This window comes from Papaver somniferum, chromosome 7, assembly GCF_003573695.1.
Source record: "Papaver somniferum cultivar HN1 chromosome 7, ASM357369v1, whole genome shotgun sequence".
NCBI classification, from domain to species: Eukaryota; Viridiplantae; Streptophyta; class Magnoliopsida; order Ranunculales; family Papaveraceae; genus Papaver; species Papaver somniferum.
This window is the reverse complement of record NC_039364.1, coordinates 118,334,603-118,352,157: the sequence shown is the minus strand read 5'-3', so window position 1 is coordinate 118,352,157 and position 17,555 is coordinate 118,334,603. Positions and strand designations below refer to the sequence as shown.

The 17,555-nt window shown below is 35.4% G+C and overlaps 2 protein-coding genes across 2 annotated transcripts; one reads left to right on the top strand and one right to left on the bottom strand.

The window, feature by feature from the left end:
• The first annotated feature begins 802 nt into the window (after window positions 1-802).
• LOC113298242 (probable E3 ubiquitin-protein ligase XERICO) lies at window positions 803-1,554 on the top strand. The gene has a single exon (XM_026546930.1). The coding sequence runs from the start codon at window positions 1,059-1,061 to the stop codon at window positions 1,512-1,514; it is 456 nt and encodes a 151-aa protein (XP_026402715.1). The 5' UTR covers window positions 803-1,058; the 3' UTR covers window positions 1,515-1,554.
• Window positions 1,555-1,590: 36 nt separating this feature from the next.
• On the bottom strand, window positions 1,591-7,132 carry LOC113298241 (pachytene checkpoint protein 2 homolog). The gene is made up of 15 exons (XM_026546929.1): window positions 7,077-7,132; window positions 6,814-6,974; window positions 6,649-6,712; window positions 5,488-5,594; window positions 5,337-5,404; window positions 4,961-5,064; window positions 4,775-4,879; window positions 3,658-3,747; window positions 3,460-3,535; window positions 3,288-3,357; window positions 3,107-3,177; window positions 2,934-3,024; window positions 2,573-2,700; window positions 2,309-2,431; window positions 1,591-2,204 (listed from the first exon to the last, which is right to left on the bottom strand). The coding sequence occupies exons 2-15, from the start codon at window positions 6,950-6,952 to the stop codon at window positions 2,064-2,066; spliced, it is 1,377 nt and encodes a 458-aa protein (XP_026402714.1). The 5' UTR covers window positions 6,953-6,974; window positions 7,077-7,132; the 3' UTR covers window positions 1,591-2,063.
• Window positions 7,133-17,555: the final 10,423 nt, after the last annotated feature.

Here is a 17,555-nt window from a genome sequence, read left to right as displayed (position 1 = left end):
GATTCGTTATAAAACTTACACTGCATGAATATAATCTGAGGTTTTCAAAATTAGGGAAATTTTTTATTTATAGTCTTTTATATCTTATTTAAAATAAAATTCGCCGATTTTGGGTAATTTTTTTGTAATAATTTCTTTACATATATGAATAGTTTAGAAAATCTCTACGTCTCCTTAATTTTTCCATTTTGTCAAAATGGACTACAATTTTGAAACGGGCGCCCTGTCCACACTCCTACTGCCATTTGGAGAATGGTTGTCTCATCTGAGCTAAATGCTACTCCCTCCGTCTTTAAAAGATAGGTAAGTTTCCTTATTTGGGTATGTCAAAAAAATAGGCTTGTTTCTATATGTGGAAAGTTAAATGTTATGATTTTACTAGTATACTCATAGAGGGACCACTTTTCTCTTTTTTCATTTTCTCTCTTATTAAATGGGGACACTTTTCTCTCCCATCTTTCTTATAACAAATGAGTGGGGATCAATGATAAATTAGGAAAAAATATGAAAAAGTGTGTACAATGATTGGTTTTCTTAATTTTTGTGAAAACAAAACAAGCCTATCTTTTAGACGAATATTACTAAATCAGCCCAATTTGTCGGACGAATCGTATACGCGGCAAAAGCAGCACCACGCAACTTCTCGTGAAAGCAAAAGGTCATTTTCCATCACCACATGTCACTACCTTATTATCTCCAACAGAACTAACCAACTTACACGTGTACGCTTAGCATCACACCCTTCCCTCTCAAAGTGCGCTCAAAGTGTCCAATGAATCAAACCCTAAATGCACTCAAAAAAATGAAAAATCTTTGTTTATGCATCCATCACTTCTCCATTCGCCTTACGCGTGGCTATACGTGTTAACTCTAATCTAGGTTACTTTATTAACCATCAAGCTATCACTAGTATATATAGAAATTCCCACCTCCTCCTCGAGTTGGTGTAGCGTAGCTGAGTGATTTGTAGTGGTGTTTTAAATCCTTCGGATTGGAATTCTCTTGGTAAGTGTGTGTTTTTGAGTTTTTTGGGTGTGAGAAGAGAGTGAATAAGAGATATGGGACTCTCCCATTACCCTAGTCCAGCTGAAGGAATGTTACCGGTGATAGTTATGAATACAGTTGTGTCAGTTGCTTTGCTCAAGAATATGGTAAAATGGGTCATTCAAGTAATGATTGGAATTGAAAATCCATCGTCAAATTTCGAAGAGGAAAACACTACAAATGAAGTAGTCCAATTGTCAGAGAATAGAAAAATATCGGTTACACTTTATAAATCTTTATGCGATGAAAGATCTTCTAGAGTTTGCAAAAGCAGTAGTGATGATGATAACAATAGTAATAGTAGTTTTAGGTTATGTTCAGTTGTAGAATGTTGCGTTTGTCTCCATAAGTTTAAAGCAAATGAAGAAGTCAGTGAATTGTCTTGTAACCATTTCTTTCATAAGGGTTGCTTGAAGAAATGGTTAGATCACAGACACAGTACTTGTCCTCTTTGTAGATCTACCCTTTGAAAATGAAAAGAAAAGAAAAGAAAAGAAAATTCAATCCAAACTCTCGTATCCGTCTCTATTTTCTTGTTTTTATTTTTCTCTTTTGTTTGATGCGTAATTTTACATTATAGACGAGTTTTGAAATCAGGTCTTGAATATTATATGATCGGTGCCGAAGCAACAATTACTCAGGTTAAGAAGTTCAATGGTTTAGGCAAAAGATAAGATTATCTTTGTCTCAGACCAATTACTCGGGTTAAGAAGTTCATTGATTTGGTTGGTGTAACTCCTGATTGCATCATCTGGTGCTTTTCCACTTGATGATGTAATTCCCGGATAAAAAGATAAATGGACCGAAACATTTCACTAAAAATATTAACCTGCAATAAGTCTTGGGCTGAACCAACCACAATTGAACTTATGTTGAAGTCCTTTGCCTGACTTTAGGACCCCCATGCATATGTCAAGAGAAGGTCATCGGAAACGACAGATATATTCACTGGTTTTTGTGGCATTGTCCTTTTCAAAGCAAAGTTGGTGGGCGCTAACGCATTCGGTTAGCTGATAAGATCAACTGCATAGCTCAGACAACTCCCTCCTGGCAGTCTCAATTAATGTTTGCAAGAACTTGCTAGGTTCACAATTGTTCGGGTTTGTAAGAGAGGCATGAGTTAAGAAAGGAAGTTTTCTTAATGCTCTTCCACTTAATCCCTGAAATAAGAAAGAATCCAAAATCATTTAAGTATTATTAGGTAATCAAATTTGGATTAGTTACTCATCATATGGATTTTAAGAATTATTTGTTGATCTCTGACCTCACAAATTTCTGAGGCTTCCAACAATTGCTTAGCCAATTCAAGTGGACCCAGACTCTCGTGTATGCTGGGTGCATTCACCTTCTCTCTTAAACTTGCAAAACTTGGAAGAATGAGTGGTTCCTAGAACAACAGAAACATGGATCAACACAAGCTAGTAAGTGGACCTTTGGCAGACTGAACCGCAATGTCTCTCTGAATAATCTAGAAATTCTGAAGTCACGCTTATCAACAATTAGGTGAATGAGGAAAAGGAAACATTACCTGTTGATCTGTCAAAATTTTAGTTCGAATCAGTTCCTGGATGCACGACCTTAGTATCTCATACCTTGCTTGAAGGGTTGGAGGCCCCACATAGGCCTTAATATCTGCCCTATCGACAAACGCAATATCTGGAATCTAAACCATAGTCAGTCTATAGATTCCACCTTTAACAAAGATGCGTATAGAACACAGATTTCTATTCCAGATCTCGAAAAAATTGGCTGGGTCTCACGATAAAAGGATTCTTAAATGCTACATACGGGCAACTCCAGAAATTAAAGTCTTTCCTGGCAGGAAAAATGAAACTTTTGGCAGCATCTATAGTTAATAAAAAGAATGTACTGATTCATTGCAGGCGTACCTATTGCAGCTGTAATATTTGAAGTTGTTAGGATGATGACGTTAGGCGAGGATTTTAATTTATCCATCTGAGTGAGTAAAGCATTCACAACCTGAATATAACACAACTTAAGTTACATGGCTATAAAGTGCATTAGATTACTTTGTGTTCCCAGTTCAGAGAAGTTATGATACCCTAATCGAGTCAGAAGGTTCGGATCCAGACAAAGCAGCATTTCGAGCAGCAGCTAAGCTTTCAACTTCATCTACAAAGCAAAAGAAAGGCTGTTACTACATTTTGTCAAAATAAGTTAGCAAAAGATTTTGTGCAAGAACCTAGCAGAAAGTACAATAATGTGGATGAAGATATGCTCACCAATCAAAACAAATACCAGGCTGTTATCTTCCTCTACCATCTCTTGGATTTTTTGAAAAAGTTTCGCAACCTGATTAAAACAATTTGAACAAAGATTGAATTTCAAAAGACTATGATTTCTTTACATTTAATTGGAAGTTCAGTGAAGCAGTTGAAGAGCAAATGTACATACCAATTTACCACTTTCAGAGAACCATTTACTGAATAAAGAATGTGCATTAACCTCAACCAATTGGCACTGGGGATATCTGATTGTTAGATCAGCAATAAAAGCAATCAATTACACAAAGTGCAGATGTAACATTTTGGTACATTGAACATTAAATGAAAAAGGGAGGATGGGGACGAATACAGAACACTTAAAATAAACCTGGAACTAAAACGTATTGCGAGCTTTTGAGCCAATGCTTTACATAAAGATGTCTTTCCAGTACCTGGTGGTCCATGTAACAGCACAATACTGAAAAAATAAAGGAGGCATCAGAGAGAGCTCCCTTTAATTGTACAAACAGACAGTATTGAATACATAAGACACAAAAGGACTCGGGAGGTTTAGATAAAGAGGGGTCAGAATCTTTATAATAGCTCTGCCTCTGAACATACAGAGAAAGACAGATATGTAAGAATGTAGGTGTTCATGTAAATTTCCACATTATGTTTGTATGCATAAACCACATATTTTAGGCTTACAAGGTATTATTCATTCAAGTTCCAAAGCATAACCGTGAAGTAGAAAACCATAAACAGGCCTAGTGAGAGAATGTCAAACAGATGACTTCCTTTTCTCTTGTAAGTTCCTGCCTATTACGATAAGTCTTCTCCTTTGTCTTAATTGAAGTAAATAGCAAGCGAGTAAACATACTCTTCTTCTGTTTTGCGAACTTAAAGACTCGAAGTCAAAGAATGACCTAGGATGACTGACACGGAGAAGCATCATGACTCGGTGACTAAACATAATAAGTAGAGATTCCATGGGTTCTCTAACATTTGGGGCATACTTTATGGAATTTTGAAGAGCATCTGTCGGTTGACCGCAGTTACGGTGTTTTATGTATCTATTGTCTGGTTTACTAATCTTGTTGAGAAGTCTTCACTGAGCTGCCTCAGGCTCACGTATATGTTGTGCAGTTTAAATAGAATTTCACTACTGAGGGTTGTGACTTAAAGTAGGCTGATTTATATGGATGGCTAGATCAAGATAGTTGCCGTCGAGAATGATACATGTGGGGATTGTGGGACCTGACTAGAGAGAATGGTGTTGAAACTTAACTCTAAATAGGAGTCAGTATTAGTGTCATCAGTAGGTAGTGGATATGTAAATATCATCTTGTTGGCGTATCAAACAAATGAAATGAAACATGCAATCATATGTGCAAACCTCTGCTGTACAAATATATCCTCATTTTTGTTAGATAACGCTTTTTCACCACAATTCTCATATGCATATGTGAAGTCTCATAGTTTTAAGACTGGCAGAATGTGCTTACCGATTCCATGATACAAGAAAAGGATCAACACCTTTGTCAGTAAAGAGTAAAGCACTTGCAGCATATCGTAACAACCTTTGCTTGAGACCGGATTCATATATTAAGCTGCAGTGCAAATATAATATGGTTATACAGGTCTACCAGCAAGAGTTTCAAATACTTTCAAGGGTTTATCATAAAGTATACCTTTCCCACATGCCATCAAATTCTTTCGCAGGAAGAATCCATTCGTTAAAGCTAGATAACTGACCATCCCCACTTAATTCCTCACCTGGTCCTTCTTCACTAAGCTGTGGATCAACTAGACAATCAGAGATTTTGTACTACATGATCTTAAAAATGCATGGAAGAGCTTAAGCTTCAAATGATGAGATTGAACCATCTATTGGAAATAATAGCACAGCATCAAAACTACATGCAGCAAAGGATAAAGCATGACAAGAAACGTTGCAATTGCCTACGTTGTAGAGGGTATCATGACAGTGAAAGATAAAATAACAAAATTTAATAAAAATTAACATTTACTCCCAATAAATTTTACGAAGATAAAGATTCCAATCACCTGAAAAACATGTACAGCGGGTTTAACTTGCCAGAATAAAAGAATTTCATGGTTCTCCACCCACTCATCTACAAAATCAATGAATTGACCATCAAACTACATGACAAAGAGATAAAACTATGTTTGCACAAACACAACCACAAACACATACCTGTGTCACAAATCCTAATTCTTTGAACATTTTCTACAAGGAACTGATCATCAATAGGTACAGGCACAGGACCATCTGCATAACTCAAACTCCTCTTTTCAAGCATTCTAATCACCAACGATAATTTCATTAAACGATAAATCAGTAGAGGGTATAACAAGCACAATGTAATATAAACAGTACAGTAAATCATAAATCCTTTGTTTATTCCTGATAGTTTTTAGGTATAAAAAACCACAAATAAATAGTAAAATGATCACTACTTTAAAATACAAAAAAACGAATCGAGGAGAAGACTCTGATCCACTATATCAAAAACTAGTTTCGGTTAAAAACTTCCCCAAATTGAGATTTACAACTCAAGAAAGATAGTTACTTGGCTCCTGCGTATGCTTTAGATATTAACTGAAAAAGCAGATGCTTATAGTTTTGGTGTGCTTGAATTGAAGTTGTTCGTGGGAGGAGAGGCAACTCGTTCTCTGGGGACTAATGTTCTATATGACAGATGGTAATGACTTACTTTTTCATCATAAAGACTCCACAATTATCATTTACAACGCTAACAGTCTCTTTTAAACTTGTCTCCTATCCACATCTTTCTTGTGTTCATGTTTGGAAACACTACGGTTCATGCAAATCATGTGAAGGGGTTGATGCAGCTCTGGGTGGTTGGTTTCAAGTTCATTAAGTTTCCAGAGAACTCCAAATAGAGCCTCTATGCACACAAGCCTCTGCATGATTGCATCCAATTATGTCGATGGTGGTGAAACTGTTCACTAGAAATTACGACATTCCTTGGCCACCAATCTCAGTTCTACTAGCTCAGTTCTAAATGAAACTTGCGAATCCCAAGCCAATTTCTACACTGGATTTTCTAGGAACATCGTGACAAACAGCCTAGTTGAAGCTACATGCCCATTTCCTACTCTAAATATCTTTTTCATTTTGTTACATAATCCCAGCCATCAAGCATACTCACCAAGTCACCGGTAGTTTTTCGGGTATCAATCATTCATATTTATGATTAAGGACATAACTGCATCATGTTTTGTTGAAACCTTGTTGTTCTTCATCTCTCCGAGTTAAATTTTCAGATACGAAGTGAACAGTAAACTCAAAACCTTAAAAAACCTAAAAACCAAGGGAGTTTCAAAGCCAAACCTCTCAATCGATGTCTGAACATCTTCAATCCGAGCTGTACTGGATGGATTCAAGCAAACTTCAACTACAAGGAGAATAAAAAGAAAAAAACGCGCAAACCCTAAAACTCACAAATTTAAGAGTGAAGAAAAAAACTGAACCGAGAAATGGGGAAATAAAGCATACCGGAAACAAGAATTTTGTCTTCAGGCAAGAGAGGTAAATTAACTGACTGTGAGATAGCTTCTGGTATAGATTTTTCTTCTGCTGCTTCTTCTTCTTGATTTGTGACATTTGGTAAAGTTATTTCCATGGGAACACTCATTTTGTTTACAAAATTTGTTACACTGGAATGAAATTGAGGAGAGAATAGAAGGAATTAGTGTTGAAGGAAAGAGAAGAAACCCTAAGACGACGTTAGGATCTTAAACCCTAGAAATGGAGCTCACCAGAGAGAAGCCTATTTTGTTTTCAAAAAGCAAAAAAGCGGGAGGCTGAATTGGATTACATATGCTGGTCAAAGAGTCGAAATCGTTGTCCTCGGAGATTTATTACCTGATATAGGGGCTTCACATTTCAACAGTGGGGCTTTAAATGTCCGGGGTCTTTAGGGCGATCCTCAAAGAATTAGGGGCGACATAATAAGACAAAATAGGTTGAAAATACTTATATGTCCCTTTATAGTCGGTAGTTTAGTTTTTTTTATCTACCGATTGCAAAATTTCATTTTTGGGACAACTCTATATCCGATAGTTATATGAACTATTTTGACTACCGATTATAGGCTCAACCAAATTAAAAAAATAGAGGATTTTTGCAAAATCTCATTTTGGGGCTACTCTATATTCGGTAATTATATGAACTATCTTGACTACCGATTATGGTAGGATATCAGCAAAGAGAGCCATTGTATAATCGGAAGTAAGGATAACTTCATTTAGTACCGATTATAGGCTCAACCAAAATTCAAAAAATAGAGGATTTTGGCAAAATCTCATTTTGGGGCGACTCTATATTCGGTAGTTATATGAGCTATCTTGACTACCGAATATGGTTGGATATTTGCAGAGAGCGCCACTGTATAATCGGAAGTCAGGATAACTTCATTTCCTACCGATTATAGGCTCAACCAAAATTCAAAAATAGAGGATTTCGGCAAAATCTCATCTTGGGGCGACTCTATATTCGGTGGTTATATGAACTATCTTGACTACCGATTATGGTAGGATTTCAGCAAAGAGGTCTATTGTATAATCGGAAGTCAGGATAACTTCATTTCCTACCGATTTTAGGCTCAACCAAAATTCAAAAAATAGAGAATTTTTGCAAAATCTCATTTTGGGGCTACTCTATATTCGGGAGTTAGATAACCTAAATTCACTACCGATTATGGTAGCATTTTTGCCAAAGGTCTAGTTTAATCGGGGATCAAGATAACTTTATTTACTACCGATTATAGGATAATCAAAATTCAAAAGATAAAGGATTTTATTTTGGGATACTTTATATTCGGAAGTTATATAAACTAAATTGACTCCCGATTGTAAAATTATCTACCGATTGTGAAGGGTAGTTTGGCCATTAAGAAAAATGGGAGATAAGGGATAGCTACATTTTACGTTTGGGTGACCCTATTTTGTCTTTTGCGTCGCCCCTAATTCTTTTGGGGTCGCCCCTAAATATGCCAGGTTTAAATGGATTCCTAGTGAATAAAAATTTGGTTATAGGGTGTTTTGATGTAATAAAAAATTTCTAAGTTACCCCCATCTAAAATAAAACCTAAAAACTAAAACCAAAACCTAATTTTAGTTCCAAAATTCCAAATGATAAAATTTTCTTCTAATAATCTTCTCTCCTTCATCAACCGTAAATCCTTCCGTATTTTTTCAATTGAAATAATTTTGTCGTCTTCGATTAATCCATAATTCGAAAACTTGTAATCGTCAATTGAATTCTCTATAACCACAGCCAACTAATAAGGCATTAGGATCACGGGAAACTAGGGTTAAATAGATTGAAATCTGGAAGAAAAAAAATAGGGTTAAAATTCACTTACGATTAGTATTCATAATCTCCTAACCGTAAACTTGTTCACTAAAGTTATTACGGAAACTAAAAACTCCTAACAGTAAATTAAAAAATATATATTTTGATGTTATTACAGTTAGGTTTGTAACCGTAAATACATTTACGTTGACTCGTTTAAAACTTAACTGTAAAAAATCCTGAGCTAAAAAAGTATTCGAAATTTTTTACATTGATATACGGTTAGGTTTCGTTTTAAATTATTTTTTTTAGAATAGGAAAGAAGATACATTAAGAATTCAATCTAGATTTAAATAAGAGGAGTGAGTATTTCATGACATCTCCAAACTCTTGAGTGGAGACTCGATCCGTTTACCTCTTATTTGAGAGTCAGACTCCTAACCAACTGGACTAATCCCTGATGGTTAAGTTTAGTTTTAAATAAGCCAACCTTATTATCATACGGTTGGGTTCAACTAACTTTAATAGAAACCCAACCGTAAGTTTTAATATTTCCTTTCCGTGGGATCAAGTAAACTTCTTTAAATTTTCCTAAATATACTGACCAAATCTTTAAAACACATTCTGTTTTCGTCGCTCCGCGAGTTATAACCCCAAAGGTGTCACTATCCATCCACAAAAAACCCATTAAAACAAAAGTAACAAAAAAAACCCCAAAAAACAAAAGTAACACAAAAACTCCAAAGAATTTGATGAAACCAATTTTAAAATTTGGGGGTTTTGTATCAATTTTTTTAAATTTGGGGGTTTAGTGTCAATTTCGTTTGAGATGGAGTTTTAATGGATCCCAACATTTGAACGGGATTTTTGTACCACAAGTTTGGTCACCTTGGGTTTCTATGACTAGTTCTTTTTTTAATTAGGACAAAATATTTTGTTTACCTAATATTTAACTAACTTCCTTTAATCACTTAATAGCTTTGTGGGTCATAAAACTTACGTCTTGCTTTTTTTATTACCAACGGAATAAACCTAGCCGTAACAAATATACAGTTGGTCTCTTTTATTATCAACCGAACAAACCTGACCGTACCTAGTGTAAGGATCTTTTCTTTTTTCCTTTTTCTTAACAAACCAAATCTGACTGTAACAATCTTGTGGTAGTTGTTTTTTATTACCCAAACGTAACTGGGTTTTTTTAAACTCGTTTTTTTTTCAGTTTTCCTCGATTACGGTTAAGACTTCATCGTCACATAACCGTAAATTTGTTTTACGGTTGACTACGAAGGTAAAATTCCAACCTTAGACAGGTCTGAAATGAAAAAGAAAATCAGTTTTTTGTATACTTTAACCAATTTAATTCCTCTTTATCAATAAGAATTCAACTACCTGAAATTTTTCACTAAAATCACTCATTTTATTTGAGTAAATCAAAATCTAGGGTTTGTTTGTTTTTTTTTTTAAAAAGAAATCTTATCTTTCTTCCCTCCGAAAACCTAGACTTTAATTTGCCATCTCTAACTATATCCACATCATTAATTTAATTGAATTAAACGAGATTGTTTAGCTGGCTAATCTAATTAAATAAGGATTGTTTAGTCATTATGAAAATATTTTGGATATGGGTTTTTGAAATTATTAATTGGTGACCCGTTTTCATCCTATTATTGAAGCCCGTCTATTGGAATGTGAAGCTCATATATTAGATTTCTTTATTAAACTTGTTCAGATTTAGGTTGTTTTTTTGTTGGCCAAGGGCATTTTTTAACCTTTTTACTGGTTTTCTTTTACTGGTGATGGAGTTCATTTGCCTAGTGATTTTTTATTTTTGTTTTCTATAACAGTACATTCTATCAAATGGGAAACTAAATCTTTTCCAAAAATAAAAAAAATCGAAAAAAATTATATGATCTTTGTTTTGTTTTTTTTGCCCCATATAGATCGAGAATATTTAATTTAGCACCACCACAGTTGTGAACAATTAGAAATATAAACTATGGAAAGATGAGGGTACCCAAATACACCACAATCTTTTTGTTTCAACCTATAAATCCTCTACCGAATGTGATCGTCTATGGACAGAGTCGAGACAATACTACAATTCGGTTCACACTTTGTGTGATCGTCTGTGGATACGAGATCGAGACAATACGACAACAAGATAACTTGTGTGATTTGTTAGAGCAATGCTCGGTCGAACTCGCATGCATTGCTATCTCAAGCATGTTTGACAATGTTAGTGATCAAAACTATAAGTCTTGATTTCTAGTCTACTTATAGCTAAGTCTCGGACTAGGATAGAAAGTGTAGTTGAGCTCTAGACTCCATGGCGATCATCATACAAAGACGAAAAACTACTCAAGGAACTGGTGGAACTTCATCGACTAAAAGGTATGTGGAGACTTGAACTTATCTATCACTCAAAAGTCTATCTACTCTATCTCCTATCTTTAGATAAAAGTCGTATTTCTATATAGACTATGATTATACACATTTGCTATTTCGAGCCGAGTTTATCTCGCTTATCCATTTCTCGAAATATGTGTTGGTAAGCTTTCGCTTTGGCCAAGTTCATCTTTACTAGTGACGAAAGTCATATTAAGTTTCAATTACTTGAAAATTGCTTTGACGAAAAATGGTTTGTGAATAACAACTATATAACGTCCTTTAAGAATGTTTCAATGATTGAAATGAGAGTTTAGAATATATAACCATTGTTGGAAATAAACATTGTGTGATAACTCATACATGTGTAAGTCCTTATTCCTTGAACCAAAGTATGTGTACTTTGCTGATCAGGAAAACCGGAACTAAAGTCCGTGTACCAGTACGTGCACCATCGGAAGTTCACGTTCCGTGAAAATCTGCTGGAGTTTGTGAATTGAAAACAAACTTATTTCGGGTACTTAAATCCGCGTACCATTCCGCGTACTTAGGTTGGTTATTTTCTAAAAATGATTATTCGTGAACTTAAACTTATATAAACTAAGGAATGCATATTTGCAAACCGTGGCTATAAAGTTCATGAATCGATTCGAGTGAATCAAATCATTTTTGCTTCGATTGTGTCTTGTATACTTCTATAAGATCTAAGAAACTGAACAACTCTCTAACCTTTGGTTGTTGATTTAAATTGATTAATCCTTGAACATTGGTCTTTGGTACCGTTCAAGTGTTTTCTCTTGTATTCAATTAGACTCGCAGATTTCTATTTTCTTGAGTAAGTATTGAATCGAGAAAGTGAGATGTAACTCTTTGATATACTTTTATTAAGATTGAGTCTGACTGTATAGTTGATTCTCTTAAAATTATATTGGAGTTAGTCCACACAGATTGCTAATCGAAATATTGGGTGTGGTTGTTGTACCCCCGTTTTTTCATGATTGACTATGGATATGATAGGTGCCTAAAATATATCATTTGAGTATCACTTTCTTATGCTTTTCTTAGCTATTTTTCTTGTATCAGTTGGATAATATGCTTGTTTTGCATTTTGTAGGTATTTTCGAGTCATGCAACATCAAAGGAGGAAAAAAGAAACTTAATTCATTGTTTTGCAGCATTAGGCACTGGTGGACTTGAAATTAGCAGAAAAGCAACGCTTTAAATTGTCAAACAGAAGAATCACTAGGTGCAGGTGTGATTTTCACTCCAGCTGAGGAATGCTAGACACGGGCATACATTCGTTAAGGGGATTCCTTTCACATTTACAGCTTATATAGTACTCCTAAAATTAGACCGAGTAACACACAAGTTCAGTTTTCTTTCCCTAAACCAAATTCTCAAACGGCTGCAACATGGGTTCGAAGGGTTGTGTGCGAGTGTTTCGAATGGTCAAGGTCAGTTTCAGTTCAGAAAGTACAAGACAAGCTCGAGTTTGTGTAGCGGGTTTGAGCAAGTTTTGGGAAAAATGAACACCGGAGAAACAATGAAGAACATCACTTGTTGCAATTGATTTTGATAATGAGCGGAGATGATTCTTTGAGTTCTATGAGAAGAATGCGAAGATGGGTTTCAGGAATTCAATTAGATGATACAGTTCATGAGAGTTTTGGGTTGTATTTCAAGTCTGCAAAAATAGTCGAGAAGTTTATCTGATGTCATTGATTGAAGTAAGGAATATATTATTTGCGAGTTGACACCTCGTCGGGATACAAGATCGAGACAATACAACAACGAAATGTGGTAATTGATAATAGGTTTGGAAATCACAAAACTCTGTAGGATGACTATCAAGTAATGCGGAGTTAACGTACAAGTGTAATTTACTTTTAATTATAAAAAAGACAATTATAATTGCGGAATAGAAAAGTAAATGACACGCAACATTTTGTTAACGAGGAAACCGCAAATGCAGAAAAACCCCGGGACCTAGTCCAATTTTGAATACTCTCAGAATTAAGCCGTTATACAATATCTAATACCAACTTTGTATAGTTGAGACCAAGCGTACTACCGCTATCTACTTAGTTCCTTTAGTATCCTAACTCCTTCGACTTCTAGAGTCACGCACGTGAATAGCAAGTCCTTTGGATCGTGTTCCAAACAACAAATGAAGAATCTGTTTGGTTATTACTCTAATCAATCTTGCTACAAGATATAGATGAGTCTTTAACAAAGGCTCTTCCGTTTAATCTAATAAACTCATTTTAGATCAATATATCTAATAACTACCAAAGTATTCAAGTTTAGATTCGCACTCAATCAATATAGATCTCAAAGAGAAACATAGAGAATGCCGACCTCACGTAACTAATCAATCAGATAAACTGATTCTAGTTGGATCCCAGCAGATCAAGGTTTGTGCACACAATTCATAAGATACGAAAACTAATAAGAAATCTTCTTCGTCTTCAAATCTTCTTTTATCCTCAAAACCTTCACAACACCACTTAAATCTCTTGTGATTAATCACGCACAAAACCGAGTCTGTTAACAATGGATTATCACAAGATGTCTTTAGATCTAACAACAGTTCTAAAGATCCCGTCGATACTTCGATCTAGTTTGAGTGAATCTTATATCATAAGAGAAGATTCTCAAGCATAAACAAACTAGGTACAATCAAAGTTTCAAGAACCGTTAGTCAATCAAATCAAATCGAAAACTAATAACACTGCAATTATCTAGTTTCCTACCAACGGTACTCGTAGAGCTTCTTGATCCCACGGAAGTCTTTAAAAGAGCGGTCGTAAGAGACTTCACCGAATTAGGATACTTTCCTCTCCGAATAGACGGATCCACCAGAAACAACAAGAAATGAAGTTTGCCTGGCTCTTAGGATAGTTTGCTAGAAATGCAAACTTAGGTATTTATAGACCAAGGATATTTGGACACCAAGGAATTTCCAAAACCGAAAAATATTCTCAAGATATGCAATGAATGGCAAAATTCGGTTTTCCTAATTCCAATAAATGCTTGTCCAATATTTCCGAAATCTCTTAATAGAAAATCTCCAATTAGTAAATGCACATTACTAAGTTTTATTTTCTAAGGCCATGCATTAATTGCTGGTAATTAATGCATATAAAATCAAAAACCTTAATTAAAAGATTCTTAATTTATTTCGGCACAATATCACCTTGAGTACCAAGGAATATCTTTGAACAATAAATGATAAGAGTTACTGCTCGTGTTCAAAGTATGTTGACATCTTTTCACTGCAAATCCTTATTTCATATTTACATGGATTTGCTTTCTTGGAATCGGTTATACCACACTTCCAAACAAGTTTAGAATTGTTTTGTCAGTATTCCAAGACTACTATGTGATTGGTTATACCAAATCACAATGGTTAGTTGTGATCGGTCCTTCCAAGTCACATATGTTAGAGCGTTGCTCGGTCGAACTCGCATGCGTTGCTATCTCAAGCATGTTTGTCAAGTTTAGTTGTCAAAACTATATGTCTTGATTTCTAGACTACTTATATCTAAGTCTCGATTTAGGACAGTTTAGTGTAGTTGAGCTCCAGACTCCATGGCGATCATCTTACGAAGACGAAGAACTACTCAAGTAACCAGTGGAACTTCATCCGACTAAAAGGTATGTGGAGACTTGACCTTATCTATCACTCAAAAGTCTATCTACTCTATCTCTTACTCTTGAGACAAAGTCGTATAAGTATGATAGTTTTCATACATACACATTTGTTATTTCGAGCCGAGTTTACTCGCCTATCTTTTTCTCAAAATATGTGTTGGTAAGCTTTCGCTTTAACCACTTTTCATCTTAAACCATGACGAAAGTCATGATGACGTTTCAATCTTGAAAATAGCTTTGATGATGATAGTCGTGAATAACAATTGTTATAATATTATAGAAGAATGTTTCAATGATTGAAATATAGAGTTGAGATTACGTAACCAACTATGGACATAAGAATATATAGTGTGTTCGCACATTAGTGTATAAATCCATGTGCCGGAAACCAAGTGTGTGCATATGTGTGCATACGATATTGGTGAAGGAGACAGGTTGGGTACGCGTACCAGCGGAAGTTTTCGAACCAAAAATTTCTGCTGAGTTTATAAGTTTGCAAACTTGTTAAACCAGTCACCTTGGGTACGCATACCCGTACGATACCCAAGGAAGTTTTCGACCGAAAATTTCTGCTCAATTCCGGTATCTATGGTACAAGTACCCGTACGCGTACCCAAGTTGGTTATATTTCTCAAATCGGAAGTTCATGAACTTAAACAATAAATCAATAAGGTTTTCAATCTTTGCAAACCATGGATATATTGTTCATGAATTGATTCAAGTGAATCAAACTGATTTTGTTTCAATTATTTCTATTCATAAAGACCTAAGCAATTGAACAACTCTTCAACTAGTTCTTATGAGTCATTTGAACTAGTTATGTGAAGAAGATGAATATGGTTAATATGGAAGTAATCATATGGCTAACCATTGGTTAACTATTTGTGAACCAACTAAGCGTACACGTTTAGGTACGGTTACTCAAACCTAAATGAAATACATTTCATTTGTGTGTGACAAGCTAAGTTTCGATCTAACGGTTGAAAGATATTAGCTTGGTTAAATCAGGTTTTTCATCTAACGGTGAATATTGAATGCTTTGTTACCAAGGTAACTTGGATTGCAAACCTTGATTTGAAAACTATATAAAGGAGACATCTAGCAACTGGAAAACTAATCCCCACACCTCCTGAGTGATACTAGTTGGTTTTGCTAGAGTCGATTCTCCTTGTTAGAGTATAGCTCTGTCGACCTCTCATGCGTTGCTATATCAAGCATGTTTGTCAATGTTAGTGATCAAAACTATGAGTCTTGATTTCTAGTATATTATAGCTAAGTCTCGGACTAGGATAAAAAAGTTTAGTTGAGCTCAAGGACTTCATGGCGATTCATCATACAACGACGAAGATCTACTCAAGGAACCGTGGAACTTCATCAACAAAAAGGTATGTGGAGACTTGAACTTATCTATCACTCAAAAGTCTAGCTATTCTATCTCCTACTTCTTATGAGACAAAAAGTCGTATGCTATATAGACTGGATCATACACATTTGATATTTCGAGCTGAGTATTCACTACTTATCTTTTTCTCGAAATCGTGTGCTGGTAAAGCGTTTCGCTTTGATCAAGTTTATCTTCACCTAGTGACGAAAGTCATGAAAAGTTTCAATTACTTTGAGAATTGCTCTGACGTGAAACGGTATGTGAATAACGGTTATATAACGTCCTCTGAGAATGTCTCAATGATTGGAATGAGAGTTTAGATTACATAACCATGTACTCCTTAATCCGAAGTTTTCGAACTTTGTTGATTGAGAGAAACCGGAGGAATTGGCTTTGCCAAGTCCGCGAACCCAGTCCGCGAACTTACGGAAGTTCTCTTGCCGAGAATTTCTGCTGGGATTTTCCAAAAACTCGTTTGCGTGTTTAGTCCGCGACCTGGCAAAAGTTTTTTTGCCGAGATTTTCTGCTGAGTTTGGAAAACTCTGCCGGTTGCCTTAAGTCCGCGAACTTGTTTGTGAGCTTAAGTGGTTTTGATCTAAAGATGTGCTCTGAACATGAAACTTAAATTACTAAGGAATTCTTTATGCAAATCGTGGCTATAAAGTTCATGAGCCGATTCATCGAATCGAATCACCTTTGTTTCAATTGTGTCTTGTGTAGTTACATAAGATTTCATAGCAATTGAACAACTTTCTAACTAGTTCATTTGAGTCAATTGAACTAGTTATGGTGAAGAAGAACTAGGTTAATATGAATTGCTTATATGGTTAACCTTTTGGGTTACTATGTTGAACCAACATACACGTACACGTTTGGGCATGGTTTTCACAAACCCAGTAAACGTCTACCCAAGTGTGTGTGACAAGCTAATTTTTCGATCTAACGGTTGAGAAATATTAGCTTGAATCTAAATCAGGTTTTCATCTAACGGTGAATATGGATTGCTTTGTAACTAAGTCAAAACCCTGATTTGAAGGCTATATAAAGGAGACATCTAGCATTGGCCAAAACTAATCCCCACACGTCTGTGTGATACTAGTGCGCTCGCTAGAGTCGATTCTCCTTTAACCTTTGGTTTTCTTCTCTAAAACCAGGTTAACGACTTAAAGACTTCATTGGGATTGTGAAGCCAGACCGATACTACTTTTATCTTAGTTGTGTGATCTGATCTTGCATCTTCTATCATACGAGTACAATCTATTGATTGGCTTGAGATCGTGAGAGTTCTCCGATAGGCAAGATAAAGAAGTCACAAACATCTTCGTCTCACTGTTTGTGATTCCTCGACAAACCTCATGTGTAGTCAAGAAGGATTGTTGAGAGGTGATTGATTAATCTAGGCTGTTTTTCGGGAATATAAGACCGGATTATCAATTGGTTCCTGTTCACCTTGATTGTATATCTTAATACGGAACAAAACCTAGGGTTTTTCTATGGGAGACAGATTTATCCTTTGATA

Excerpts from the sequence above, each read along its gene's own strand:
- LOC113298242 (XM_026546930.1), top strand. The coding sequence starts at position 1,059 with ATGGGACTCTCCCATTACCCTAGTCCAGCTGAAGGAATGTTACCGGTG.
- LOC113298241 (XM_026546929.1), bottom strand. The coding sequence starts at position 6,952 with ATGAGTGTTCCCATGGAAATAACTTTACCAAATGTCACAAATCAAGAA. Across the intron at positions 6,713-6,813 it reads AGACAAAATTCTTGTTTCCG|TTGAAGTTTGCTTGAATCCA; the intron begins GTATGCTTTATT and ends TTCTCCTTGTAG. Across the intron at positions 4,880-4,960 it reads TTTGATGGCATGTGGGAAAG|CTTAATATATGAATCCGGTC; the intron begins GTATACTTTATG and ends TTTGCACTGCAG.